The 13,568-nt window shown below is 42.7% G+C and overlaps 1 protein-coding gene across 1 annotated transcript in view; it reads left to right on the top strand.

The window, feature by feature from the left end:
* LOXHD1 (lipoxygenase homology PLAT domains 1) overlaps positions 1–13,568 on the top strand; it is a 105,089-nt gene that overhangs the window by 41,364 nt on the left and 50,157 nt on the right. Inside the window, exons 18-24 of the mRNA XM_042862396.1 lie at positions 670–803; positions 1,344–1,492; positions 1,853–1,957; positions 2,655–2,783; positions 3,421–3,585; positions 8,993–9,174; positions 11,346–11,462. Coding sequence (XP_042718330.1) covers positions 670–803; positions 1,344–1,492; positions 1,853–1,957; positions 2,655–2,783; positions 3,421–3,585; positions 8,993–9,174; positions 11,346–11,462 — 981 coding nt within the window. The remainder of the gene's footprint in view (positions 1–669; positions 804–1,343; positions 1,493–1,852; positions 1,958–2,654; positions 2,784–3,420; positions 3,586–8,992; positions 9,175–11,345; positions 11,463–13,568) is intronic.

Here is a 13,568-nt window from a genome sequence, read left to right as displayed (position 1 = left end):
CAATTAGGGAAAAAAAAAAAAAAAAAAAAAGCCTAAGGTTGTTAAATAAGCTGTTAGCTGTGATTTATGAACTTGGCACGGGTGAAACTGCAACCTGCACGCAGTTCTTCGTTCAGTGGGAAGAGCTCCAGGCTGCAAATGTAACATTCCCTGCTCCTGGGAGTAGAAACCCAACGTCTACTAACAAGTTAATCACGTTAAGATGCTTAAAGTGTTATGACAACAGGGCCCATCCTGTCACACTAATGCTGCTAATAAATGAGCCTCATGGTTGTGGTAAATGACAAAAATCTGCAGATTGAAATAAAGCACATGGAGGCACAGAGGGGAGTTTCTGTGGAGTTAATGTGTTTATGTCCAGTTCCAGATTCAGACTAGGGGAAATGCTCACCCTACAAGTAATGAGATTTAGGAGAGTTAAACCTATGTGGAGGATGGGATGAGGTAAAGAAAGAAGGGAAAGGCTCAGCAGTTCTGTGGCTGTCACTGCCTCATAGAAGTCAAGCACGAGTGTTAAAGGGAGACAAACAGCTCTCTCGTGATTTTAATATATCCATCCTAGGAATGTAGGGAAACCTACAAACATCTTACAAGCAAATTATGCTGTCCCAGCTAACACCTCTCTTTCCTTCCTGGTAAAGTGTTATTTTCCTCCTGCCTCCTGCACAGGTGGACGTGTTCACCATCAAAGCCATTGACCTGGGTGAGCTGAAGAAGCTGCGGATCCGCCATGATAACTCTGGTAGTAGCCCAAGCTGGTTCCTGGAGAGGGTAGAGATTGTTGACCTCAAAGAGAGCACCACGTGAGCAGCCCAGTGCACCCTTTTCATATGGTTGGAAAAGGGGCCACGTTCTCCCAGACAGCTGGGTGAACAAGGAGTGTATTTTAGGAAACCATAAATACAAGCTTGTCATTGAGCAGGAACTTGTTTACAAGATGCACAGTGTGCTGGTGGGTGGGACTGTTCACAAGGACCTCAAGATTGGTCCACTCTTCCTAAGTATGAAATTCCTGAGAGATCCTAGGTTTCCATGAGTTATTTAAATTCTTCTGAGTGTGAAAAGTAAAAGGATTTGGTCATACAGGGCTGACAGCACTTTAAAACAGCACTTTTCAGTAAGTGCTCACTAAACAGCTTATGCATTAAGTTTTCGCAAACAATACCAAAGCTCAGGGGTGGAAGCAGATGTATTGTTCAGCTTTGGGCAGTGTTCATGGTACATTTTTTGTTTCTTTGCTTGTTTATGTTTTGTCATAAAGCAGCTTCTGATCTGCGCTTATTTGTGTCGTTAAAGCCTGTGAAGCCCTGTGTAAGTGCTGGATGCTGCTGTCATTCTTGTAGGTATTATTTCCCATGCCAGCGCTGGCTAGCAGTTGAGGAAGATGACGGTCAAATTGTCAGGGAGCTGGTCCCGGTGGATGAAGCATTTGTAAAGAAAGATTCAGAAAATGATGGCCAGTCTCTTGCAACTCTGGGCCTGGAACAGAAAGGTAGATGTTAGCAATGTGTTTCTTCCAGTGTGGGGTTGGAAAGGAACCAGATTATTAGCAGTGCTACAGGGCAATACCTGTTAACATTCACTGGGCTGTAATTCAGCCCCAGCAATGAAGTTTTCAGGTGTGAAAGTGTGAAAGGAAGAGTGAAAGAAAGAGTGAAAGAAAGTGTGAAAGAGCAGTAGAAGGACATGCAACCAGATAGCTCTGCTCACAGCATACGGCAGGCAATGGAGATTGCAATAGGGCTGTAATCAGTCAAAATAGAACTGAAACCAAACATTCACATGCAATGAAAAGTAGCATTCGTTCCTATTCAGACTTCACATTCTTAAACTAAGATATTTTATCTGACAGCTAAATCCACGACATACATTGTGAAAGTGAAAACTGGGGACAAGAAGAATGCTGGAACAGATGCCAACGTCTTCATCACTCTTTATGGGAGTAAAGATGATACAGGTATGGATCCGTGTGATGGAAAGAGATAGCACCTTGTTGGTGGATATAACTGTCTGAAAAGACAGGTTGTTGTTTCTTTTTCTTCCTTAAAACTGATTCCTCAATCCTTTTTAGGACAACTGCATGTTCTTGCTGTCTGTGCATATACAGTATTATCTGGGAGCATACCAGCAGCTGCTGTAAATCATTGCCAAACTCTGAGATGCTGATTTGCACCAGCTGCTGGTCTGAAGGCTTTAATTTCAATTATAGAAACAGCACAGTTGCCTGGGACTACATTGCTGAGTAGTGAATGTAGTGAACGATTTGCTTTTCTCAGCAGTGAATCAGAATGCTCCTGAAATCCTGCTCTGCCTCATTGAGTGGCCCAGAAGTCTTTCATCAGCTGATGAGCTATGTGTGGGGACTGATGCGTGTCAGAGTGGCAGGGAGCTGATGGGTAGCACCCATCTTGCTAGCCATAAACACAGCCCAACAGCACAGTCCCAGAGGCATTGCCAGCAGATCCCTGAAGAAAAGAGCTTTTTGGGGTGGTGATGTGGATACAGTTTGGGTTCAGAGGGCGGGAGGACAGAGCTCAGATCTCAAGATGAAAAGCTGTTTTTCACATTTTATTCATTTCCATTGTTCCACTGTTGACATTCCCAGAGGATTTGTTTCACATGCTGAACAATGTCCTTTTGCATTGCCACAACAGGGATAGTCAGCCTGAAGGCCTCAAAGCTTAACAAGAACAAATTTGAGCGTGGGAAAATAGATGAGTTTACAGTCGAGTCTGTCGACATAGGAGACCTGAAAAAAATCAAGATAGGCCATGATAATGCAGGTAAGATAACATGCTTTGGTAGTTTAGTATTTCTGCTTGATCTGGCATATCATTGTATAAAATAACCTTCCACCTAGTCCCTAGATTTACCTTTTGTTGGTGAATTCTTCCTGCCACTTCAGCTGTTGCTGTCACTATTTTTCTGTTAATGCTAAAACAAAAGTAAAAACAACAACAAAAAACCTGGAAGTTTTTCTTGTTCCACATGGGACCCATAGATTTCTCTATCAATATTTTTGTGCTGCTTTTGTTTTTTTGTTTGTTTTTTTTTTGTTTGTTTTTTTACCGTTATCAAGTGCTAGCTGCTTTCTGAACATAGAAGTGTCTCCAACACAAACAAGAGAAGCTCTGATAGGATATGTGGATTGCTTCCAAGGGATAAATTGAAAGCTTCCCTCTTAATTCAAATTAATCCAAGCAATGGAGTAATCAGCACTTTCATAAATGCATCTTTAACTTGTTGCAGTACATAAAATGTGTTATCTCAAGCCTGGCCAATCACTTGCAATGATCTTTTATGATTTCTATTCCATTGACAAAAGAGAGGAAGATTAAATTATCTGAGGCCTGGAAGGTAATGATTAATTTTTCTGTTTTCTGTAAAGGATTAGTTATTCCTGTATCTCTCTAACCACAGGTAATTCAAATGGCTGGTTTCTGGAATGGGTGGAAATCGATGCCCCATCCCTGGGACAATGCCTCAAGTTCCCTTGTGGCCGTTGGCTGGATAAATCAGAGGATGATGGAGCCATTGAGAGATTCATCTTCCCTGCAGAATTGCAGACAACAGAATATATCCCATGTGAGCAAAATGCTATTTCCCCAGTATATACCCATCATTACAGAAGATAAAATTTCACTACCTCATGCAGTTGTATAGGCTTGGCTTCTCCCTGGAACTGTCTTTGAGAAATTTATGAATACGTAAGATGCCAGTTTCTTCAGTTACTCCAAGAAAGTTCCTCTGGGCTCTCTTACATAAATGCTTCATGTATTTGCAAAATCAGAGTGTCACTAGAAGCTTTATGGCCTTAATTGTGTGTCTTTTTTCTCCCTCTTGCTCTTTCATCTCCAGGTCCTTAGCCGATTTCAAGTTGGCTTTGTAGCCTCCAGTTTCCCTTTGATCTTGCTCCATTCTAACATTACTATTTCTGTTGTCAAAGCAAACTCTTGTTGTGGTCTCACTTCCAAGCCTTAGTCTCTCACTGGTGCCCTTTGCATTGCACACACCTCTCTTGCTGAAGGACCCTCTTCCACAGTTTCTCTGATGCATTGCTCTTCTGATAGTGTTGCATCAGTCTACCTCTTTCAAGATTCAACATTCTCTTCCTTAGTCTTCATTTCCCTCCAATTTAATGTTTGAGGTAAACCCACTGTAACACCAAAAGCCTTCCACCTGCAGTTACTCATTTAGACATCACTTAGATCTTCCAAATCTCTCTATTTTTGACTCAATTTTCTTCTTTGTAATTAATTGTAAGAATAGCCACATGGAAGACTGTCAATTGCTTCAACTTCATTCTGACTCTCAGCACTATGGTAGAAGCTGAAGGTTTCTTTCACACTGGCTGGCTTCCTTCCAGCCTCCATGTGCATATACTCTGCAGTATGGAAGTTCAAATCTTCTTTCTTTTCTGAAGATCTAATCCTAATTCTGACAAAGATGTTTCTCATGTCTTTCTCTCTCTGAACTGTCTGAAGTGGAAGAATGGACACTCCTTGCTTCCTTTTTCACTTCCATCATATTTATACAAGATATCATAGTCTTTATGTTAGAAAGAATTTGTAGATATGTGAACCATAGACTCGTGGCTCAGGTTGGAAAAGATCTTAAAAATCATGAAGTCCAACTGCAGCCCCACCATACTGCCATAACAGCCCTCCTCTAAGTCATGTGCCTGAGCACCACATCCAAACGGTTCTTCAACATATTCAGGGATGATGACTCAACACCTCCCTGGGGAGCCTATTCCAATGCTTAACAACCCTTTCTGTAAAGAAGTTGCTATGTGTTCCTATGTAACGTGTTCATATAAATTAATATTACTCAGAGAACTCGTATGTGCTTCTCAGCAGGTTTTTCCATATTATCCCAGTCAGTGTGCATTTGGATGCAGATGTTGACTATATAATTTATTAATGTTCCAGCTTATAAGAGTCAGAGTTTCTGGAATGCCATGCTGTTGAATATGCTGTGTGTAAACCTGATTTTTGCCAGCTGTCCACATTCAGCATATGAAAATAGTTGGCCAAAAGTCACGCTGAACTGAGCATCAGCTCAGGCAGTTTCACCATTTAAACCACTCCCACCACACTATTTACCACATTCTGGTTCCCTAAATACAAACCTGGCACTTCCAGTCTGCCAGAGGTGTCTAAAATAACTGTTTTAGATTTGGATGACTCGTGCCAGAATGTTTTCTTGAGGAACAAATGATGAAAACATGTCATCAGCAACCCAATTAAAACCATGCCTGTGGGGATACTGTTTTAAAAGCGCCGTGTAAATGGAATGGGAGTCTGACAGCTGAAAGTTGTGTTGCCAGTGACCTTGTTACCGTGCCACTTTGCTGATTCAGTTCTAAGCTGATATTAATATTCAAGCAGCAAGAGCAAGCAGCACAGACTTCAGTGGTGAAAGTCATTTCTAATTCATGATGCATAGCATGTGATTTTTGGTCTCCAGGATTATTCCCCCCCTTATGCATTGGAGAAATGATGCTAATTTACCTGGAGCAAAGCAGAGCAGATTTCATTGAGTTGGGCAGAAGGAATATTCAGTACCTCCAGGCTGACTCTGTTGAAGAAAACTTCTTCATCTCCGTTATCCTGAGAGCTGTGGTTAGAGAGCCTGATTTTTAATGAATGATTCAGCTCTGATATGCTCAATCAGAGTTACTCCAGCATTAACAGATACAGTGCCAGGAGTGTCCCCTCTACCCGAATTGATATTCTGGATCTGAAATGTGGCACAATACGCTGCTGAGTAACGGATAGCAGGGATGACTGGAGCCACTGCAGCATGGGAGGGTGCAGATGACAGCAGCTGAAATGACTGGAATGTGGAAATTGGTGGGCAGTGTATGAAGGAGAGACCTGGTGGTTGCATCAGGTGTTGAGATCTGTGCTTGTGGGTAATGAGATGGAGTGCAGGCATCATGCCTGCCTTGCAGCTAACAGGGGTTGGCCACAGTATAGATTCACCCATAGATTTCAGAGAGGATTTAAAGAGAGGGAGATGGGACTCCGTCTAGAACTTGTACGTCCTCATGGTGATGGAGCATCTGATCTCACAGAATGATAGAATCTCATTCTTATCAACAGATGTTTGGTCATTCACAAGCAGGCTCACAGATTCATAGGTTTGGAAAATGATCCACAGAATCCCAGAATCATTAAGACTGGAAAAGAAATTCAAGGTCTCCAAATCCAACCCCAGTCTGTGCCTCCAGGTGCCATATCTCCGCAGTTCTCAAGCACCTCCAGGGACAAGGGCTCCACCACTTCCCCAGGCAGCCTGTGCCAACAGCTGACCACTTTTGGAGAATAAATTTTTCGGCTAACCCTGAGGAAGATGCCTGTGTTTTCTCTTTTGGCTCTTTCTCCAAACTTTATTGACTTCTGTGCTTGTATTCCTTTGGCTAGGAATACTACTTGATGTACAGACATTTGAACACTGGTTTCCTAGTAAGAGAGCTGAGCAGCATCTCACTTTGGAAACTGGAGTTGGAAGTGACTTGACCAAGGATATTCAGCAAACCTGTAACAGAGCCTGGAAAAGAGACTCAGGCTTATTCCTCCATCAGTTCTGTTCCTCAGCAAGTCCAGCTGGATTCAAGACTGGGAAGCTGTGAAGACAGAGAAGGACAAGAAAAAAAGTATGAGATTATTTCAGTAATAGGGTGTTGTGTAGAAATCAAGGGAAAAGAGTAAGTAAGAGGCTTGATCCTTACTGTTCAGCATTTACCATTCACCTGCTGGAGTTTTACCTTGTTTCCCAAGGTGTAAAGGACTATATGCTGTCAGAGAAAAGTGATACTATTAGAAAAATAGGGCAGAGTGGATAGCAAAAAGTTGGTTTTTTTTTTTTTCTTTTTTTTTTTTTCCTTCTAATTGACTTCTGTTGCTTGTTCAGTAGTGGAAGAAATAGGACATTTTCTACAAAGCTATCCTGAATATTTATCTACTGCCTCCAGTTGGCATAACTTCATCCATCTGCCAAGTTGCTCCAAATTTTGTCAGATCGTAGTTTGCTTTAAGACGTGAGCTGTTGAAGTAAATCCTCTTTTACTATCTTTATGTAGCCAGTATAAACATACTGAGCATTTTCTGATTGTATGATTAGTTTTGAAATCTCAGTAAACTGAGATGAATGAAGGTCAATTGGTTTTGCAGGGATAAAGGAAATTCCTCTGGATGCTCGTAATACTGATCAGCTTCTAAGTGAGCAGAAGTGTAATTCCTACCCTGTCCTCTTCAGCTGTTGAGTTTTCCAATCCAGATTTTGTTACTTTGAAATATTCTTAGGAAAACTAAGGGCAGAGCAAGTCCGAGAGTGCCTCCTTAGACTGAATGAATACAAGTCTATGGGGCCGGATGGCGTGCATCCCAGGGTCTTGAAGGAGCTGGCTGAGGTGGTTGCCGAGCCGCTCTCCATCATATTTGAGAAGTCATGGCTGTCAGGTGAGGTCCCGGATGACTGGAGGAAGGGTCATGTCACTCCCATATACAAGAAGGGGAGCAGGGAGGACCCAGGGAACTACAGGCCGGTGAGTCTCACCTCCGTGCCTGGGAAGATCATGGAACAGATCCTCCTGGACAACATGCTCGATCACATAAAGAATGAGCATGTGATCCGAGACAGCCAGCACGGCTTCACCAAAGGAAGGTCATGCCTAACTAATCTTGTGGCCTTCTATGATGGAGTGACGGCATTGGTGGACGAAGGGAAAGCGACCGATGTCATTTACCTGGACCTGAGCAAGGCCTTTGACATGGTCCCCCACCACATCCTCATCTCCAAATTGGAGGGAAGTGGATTTGATGGGTGGACGACCTGATGGATGAGCAATTGGTTGAAAGGCCACAGACAGAGGGTGGTGGTCAATGGCTCTATGTCCAGGTGGAGGCCGGTAACAAGTGGTGTCCCCCAAGGGTCTGTCCTGGGACCGGTGCTCTTTAACATCTTTATTAATGACATCGATGAGGGAATTGAGTGCACCCTCAGCAAGTTTGCTGACGACACCAAGCTGAGTGGTGCGGTTGATACGGTGGAAGGAAGGGATGCCATTCAGAGGGACCTCGACAGGCTGGAAAGCTGGGCTCGGGTGAACCTAATGAGGTTCAACACGGCAAAGTGCAAGGTTTTGCATTTGGGCCAGAAGAACCCCAGGCACCTGTACAGGCTGGGAGAAGTGGTCCTTGAGAGCAGCTTGGCAGAGAAGGACCTGGGGGTCCTGATGGACGAGAGACTGAATATGAGCCAGCAGTGCGCTCTGGCAGCTCGAAAAGCAAATGGGATCGTGGGCTCCATCAGGAGAGGGGTGGCCAGCAGGGACAGGGAGGTGATTGTCCCTCTCTACTCGGCTCTTGTGAGGCCCCATCTGGAGTACTGTGTCCAGGTGTGGAGCCCTCAGTACAAGAAAGACGTAGAGATTTTGGAAAGGGTCCAGAGGAGGGTGACTAAGATGATCAGGGGGCTGGAGCACCTCCCCTATGAGGACAGGCTGAGGGAGTTGGGCTTGTTCAGCCTGGAGAAGAGAAGGCTGCGGGGTGACCTCATTGCAGCCTATCAATACCTGAAGGGAACCTACACCCAGGAGGGGAGTAAACTCTTCAAAAGGGCTGATAACAGCAGGACTAGGGGAAATGGTTTTAAGTTGAAGGAAGGAAGATTTAGGTTGGATGTTAGGGGGAAGTTCTTTACTAGGAGAGTGGTTAGGCCCTGGAACGGGCTGCCCAGGGAGGTTGTGGATGCCCCGTCCTTGGATGTGTTTAAGGCCAGGTTGGACGGGGTCCTGGGCAACCTGATCTGAATGTGTATGTTTGGTGGCCCTGCTAGGCAGGGGGGTTGGAACTACATGATCCTTGGGGTCCCTTCCAACCCGGGTGATTCTGTGATTCTGTGTGATTCTGTGAAAACTGTTCTGCTGCTTGATAACCTTTTTTTTTTTTTTATTGTTACTATTTTCTGTCATTTCCTACATCAGTTGTTCCTTATGAGATTACAGTCTACACCAGCGATATCTTTGGAGCCGGCACGGATGCAGATGTTTTCATTGTTCTCTATGGAAGTGATGGGATCTGCACTCAGCAAAAATCCCTGTGCCTCAACAAGAGAGAGCAACGGATGTACTTTGAGAGGAACTCGGTGAATCAGTTCATTGTGGAGGTAAAATCGAATATGTTTGCTCTCATCTCAGATTGCCTTGGGGGGATTAGGAAGAGAAAATGTAGTGAATGGGAAATTTTTCTCTTATTGAGAAAGGTATTTGGCTCTTTTACTCTATTCTACAACACGCTTACCTTGTATTGCAGCAAATCATTTCTCACTGAGATCCAGTTAGTAGCTACTAAAAGTTATCAACACACAGTGTCCCTGTGGCTTAGTGCCATATTAAGCCCTGTAAGGGCTGGTGTAATTTTATTTTGTTGCTGAGGTGTACCAAGACTTGGACATGGAAGCTTGCCCCTCCTTTTGAAGTTGAGAGACACTTTTGAAGGTCAGCGGAGAGACACAATGGAAGGTATACATCTTCCATGTCCTAGACCGTAATTGGTGTCAGTCTCTGGAATGAGGTGCCCCATATTTAAGCTCACTTTTCATCCTTTCACACCCCTGTTTCACCAGATGGTGCTGACAGAGCTGCTCCATAGTCCTCACTGCTTATTTATGGCTTCATTTGGGTTGGATAGGTTTGCTGGGTGGTTTTCTGAATACCTCAGACTAACTCATCAACAGTTTCCTGAAGAATTTGCACATGTGTAAGCAAACAATAAACCAGTGCATGCAAATCACTGTGCTCAATTACACTGACAGTATTCAGTGATTCCTATTTGTCATATATGCCTATTGCTGGGAAGCTATGAGAGGCAAAAACAAAGGCACTCCTGCTCTGATCTGCTCTTTCAATGTTACCTAATACACTCACCTTCCTTCCCTGGGTACAAAGCCAACACTGATCTCATGGAGTGCTTTACAACCTCTGCGTGCTTTGAGTTTGTTTTGTTTTTGCAGAATAATTGAAGTCAAATCTTAAAACAAACTTTCAAACAAGTTAAAATGATTCCAGATGGCATTGTTGTAATATGGAATGAATCATAAAACAAATCTCCATTGTGATTCCTTGAAAACAAAAAATATTACTAATTTTGGTGGTCTTTCCACATGCTTTTTCAAAGCAGAGGTGGCATTAATACGTAGATATACATCTCAAACTGAATGTGATTTTTATTTTTTTATTCCATAACATCTCTTCTAGGTTTGGCAGAACATGAGATGTCAGTAATTTTCTTCAATGAAACAATGAAAATACACTTTGTTCTCCAGATTCATGACATATCATTAACCAGTCCCCAAACTTAGAATCACAGAATCATGGAATAAATGCAATGTAATTATTTTGCAATTTATGCTTTCTGAGCTGATTGCTGGTGTCTTTGCTTCCGTGTGAGACAATTTTGTTAGCTGAGAAGGGAATGATCTCCAGTGGTGTAAATTGAGAAGTTTGATTTTTTAACGTTTCAAAGAACAAAAGTTTCCAAATCCCTGTGGAAACTTCAATGTGTTTTTACTGTGCACGAAGGAGTTCTGCAGCCAGCTTTGTCTCTCAAAGGCCAAGTGCACAACAGCTTGCACAAAAAAATGACCAAAGGTGTTGCTCTGGAGCAGATATATTTTGTCCTGTTCAGGCTTCTGGAAGGAAGTGGCTTAAAAGTGATATAGGTGTGACAAAATACTCCTGTGAGACATAAAATATAAACAGCTGCTTCACCAGATAGTGATCCTGTTGACTTGCTCAGAATGTCACTTGGATTCTGTGCAAGAGCAAGAAAGGGAACGTGAAATGCCAGGTTGTTAATACTGTGCTTTGATCTCAAGGCTGTTTTCCCCGTGTTATATCAGTGCCCAGCCATCTAATCACGTAAGCACAGCTCTATTCCAATTTCTAAAAACATACTTTAATTCACAGTAATACAAGGAGGCTTGGCTGGAGAAAAGAAGTAAGTTTTAAGTATTGTTTTAAAAATCACTTGTTGTTCATGCAGTAATCTGTCATAGAGTCATAGAATGGCTTAGGTTGGAAGTGACCTCAAGGATCATCATGTTCCAATTTCCCTGTCGCAGACAGGGCTGCCAGCTGCTAGACCAACCACTAGATCAGGCTGCCAGAACCCATCCAACCTGGGCCTGAACAGCTCCAGGGATGGGACATCAACAACCTCTCTGGGAAACCTGCTCCAGCACTTCACTCCTTCTGGTTGGTTCTTCTTTCTTTCATCTTTCTTTTTTTTTTTTTTTTTTTTTCTTCTTTTTTTTCTTTTCTTTTTTTTTTTTTTCAGCTGGAGGATGTTGGTGACATTATTGAAAAGATTCGCATAGGACACAATGGTGGAGGGCTGAACTCTGGATGGCACTTGGATCGTGTGGCTATTCGGAGACTGCTACCAAATGGGAAGGTAGGATGGGAATCACATCACTCTGGAGTAGGTTTCCACTGGATGCTTCTTCTATTTTCCAATGAGGGACTTCAGTACACAAAGTGTGATTAATGACTCCCCAGAGAGCAATCCATGTTAATGAATTCACTAGAGCTTGGGAATTTGAAGGGCAACAAACATTTATTATCATGTTTTATTCTTCAAGTGTTGATTATACGACTTTGCAATCACTGTTTTTTAAAAGAGTGCTGCTTCCCTTGTAAATTTTGGCTAGAATAGAGGTGTTTTCTCCTGGCAGTGGATGAGAGAAAAGCAGTGAAGTTACTCCTCTCCCTTTTGGGGTCTTTGCTGCTGTACATCTTTAGAATGAAGGAGCAATCAGCCTGCTGGATTTGGAGGCAATGTTGTACTGTGCCACTGAGCAGAGGGGGGAGATTTCTGAACTTGTACCCTTGCAAATACTGCTAAAGAACTACAGACAGCTACAGTTGTCCCTGCAAACATCTGCACTGCTGTGGCTGGGCATTCCTGAGTGCCCAGGGCTCATTCAGATAAATCTTACAAACTTACATATCTACAGGCCTCAAAAAATGCTGTCATAGTGACCAAAGCTTCGTGTTTTTGTATATAGTTTTGTTTTGGACATTAACAAGGAAGGAGGTGGAAAGCGAGTGCGCCATTTAAAAATGAAAGGTATGGTTGCTAAACACAGGCAAGAAATCTTTCGTTAGCTCCTTAATTCTGTAAGAATAAGTGAGGGAAGCGAAAGACCCATTGTTATAAGCATCATAATCTCTCCTCGCAGGAGTTTTGGTTTCATGTGCCAATGGGATTAAGGGAGTGCAGCCAAATTGTTCACCCTCTCCACCTAAGAAGCTGCTCCTTGGCCTTGCTTTGTATGTTGGATGTAGGAGCAGCAATTGGTGTGGCTGCTGGAAAGTGGAAGTTCACAAGAAACTCACCTCTTTAGGTCTATGTGTGTACTGACTAACCCTTATTTTGTACATCTTGATTACGTTTCTTAACAAGATGGCACTGTTATTGGTAATAGTGTTCTTGGTCATAGTCAAGGGATAATGGGGAGCGTGATGTGAAAAGGCATGGAAACAAAGGGAAAAGAGATTCCTGGGCTGCCTCTTTCTGCAGCTGGGATTGAATGAACATGAGTTCAGTGCTGAGCGCTCAGCCATCACCCCAGGAATGGGTTCTAGGGGCTGTGCCATCGTTACAGAGGTTTTAAAGGACAGATAGTGACAAGTCTGGAGAAGTGGAGGAAGGGAGGAGGAAAACCATGAACACCTCAAAAACCGAGTGATTTACAATTCTGCTGATCTTTTGATTATGGTATGGGGAAAAAAAAGAAAAGAAGAAAGCAGAGCACTGCATGATGCCGCTGATCAGCAGCAGAATATTATGACCTGCCAACGCTTCTAAAAGCCGTGCTACCTGATTAGACTGCTAAGATGCATCTAGATCTATCTGTAATGCTGCAAAAGAAAAATGAGGTCAGTAACTTTTCAGATTAAATTGAAAGTGCTTGGGTAGGAAACTAGAATTGTTGTGTGCCAATAAACTCCGTCTTGGCATGCCAATTATATCTGGTAATTGTATTTTATTTATTCCAACTTGGAGAAGGGCAAAGCACTGAATTCTAGCACGCTATCATACCCTACCTCTATCTTACAGTCAGGCTCATATTCTGATGAAACAAATTCTGTTTGTAGCTGAAAGAGCGTTTTACCATGGATAACATGAAACAATGCACTTAGTGTCACTTAAATATTAATGCAATCGCTAACGAGGAAACTCCAGTGAAAACTGTGACAGTGACAGGGTGATTAACAATAATGGTACAATTAACTCTTGCAGTAACTGTGCATTATGTCCCACCGTGCAGGCACTCAAGTCCCTGCATGTTGTATTGCCAAACAAACAGCATTCATATCAATAGCAAGTAATACCAACATTATCAGCTTTAGGGAGAAGTTAAAGGTGCACAACCCATTCCTCCCTCTTTTATTTTATATTAACTTTTTACTATTTAAATATAAAAAGAGTGAAGAAGGTTCCCTACTTTGATTTGCTACTGAAGTAGAGAAATGTTGTAGAGGTCAACTGGAAAAT

Source organism: Lagopus leucura, unplaced genomic scaffold (genome assembly GCF_019238085.1).
Source record: "Lagopus leucura isolate 7727_CA_CO unplaced genomic scaffold, USGS_WTPT01 Super-Scaffold_650, whole genome shotgun sequence".
Taxonomy (NCBI): Eukaryota; Metazoa; Chordata; class Aves; order Galliformes; family Phasianidae; genus Lagopus; species Lagopus leucura.
This window is presented reverse-complemented; position numbering and strand designations above follow the sequence as displayed.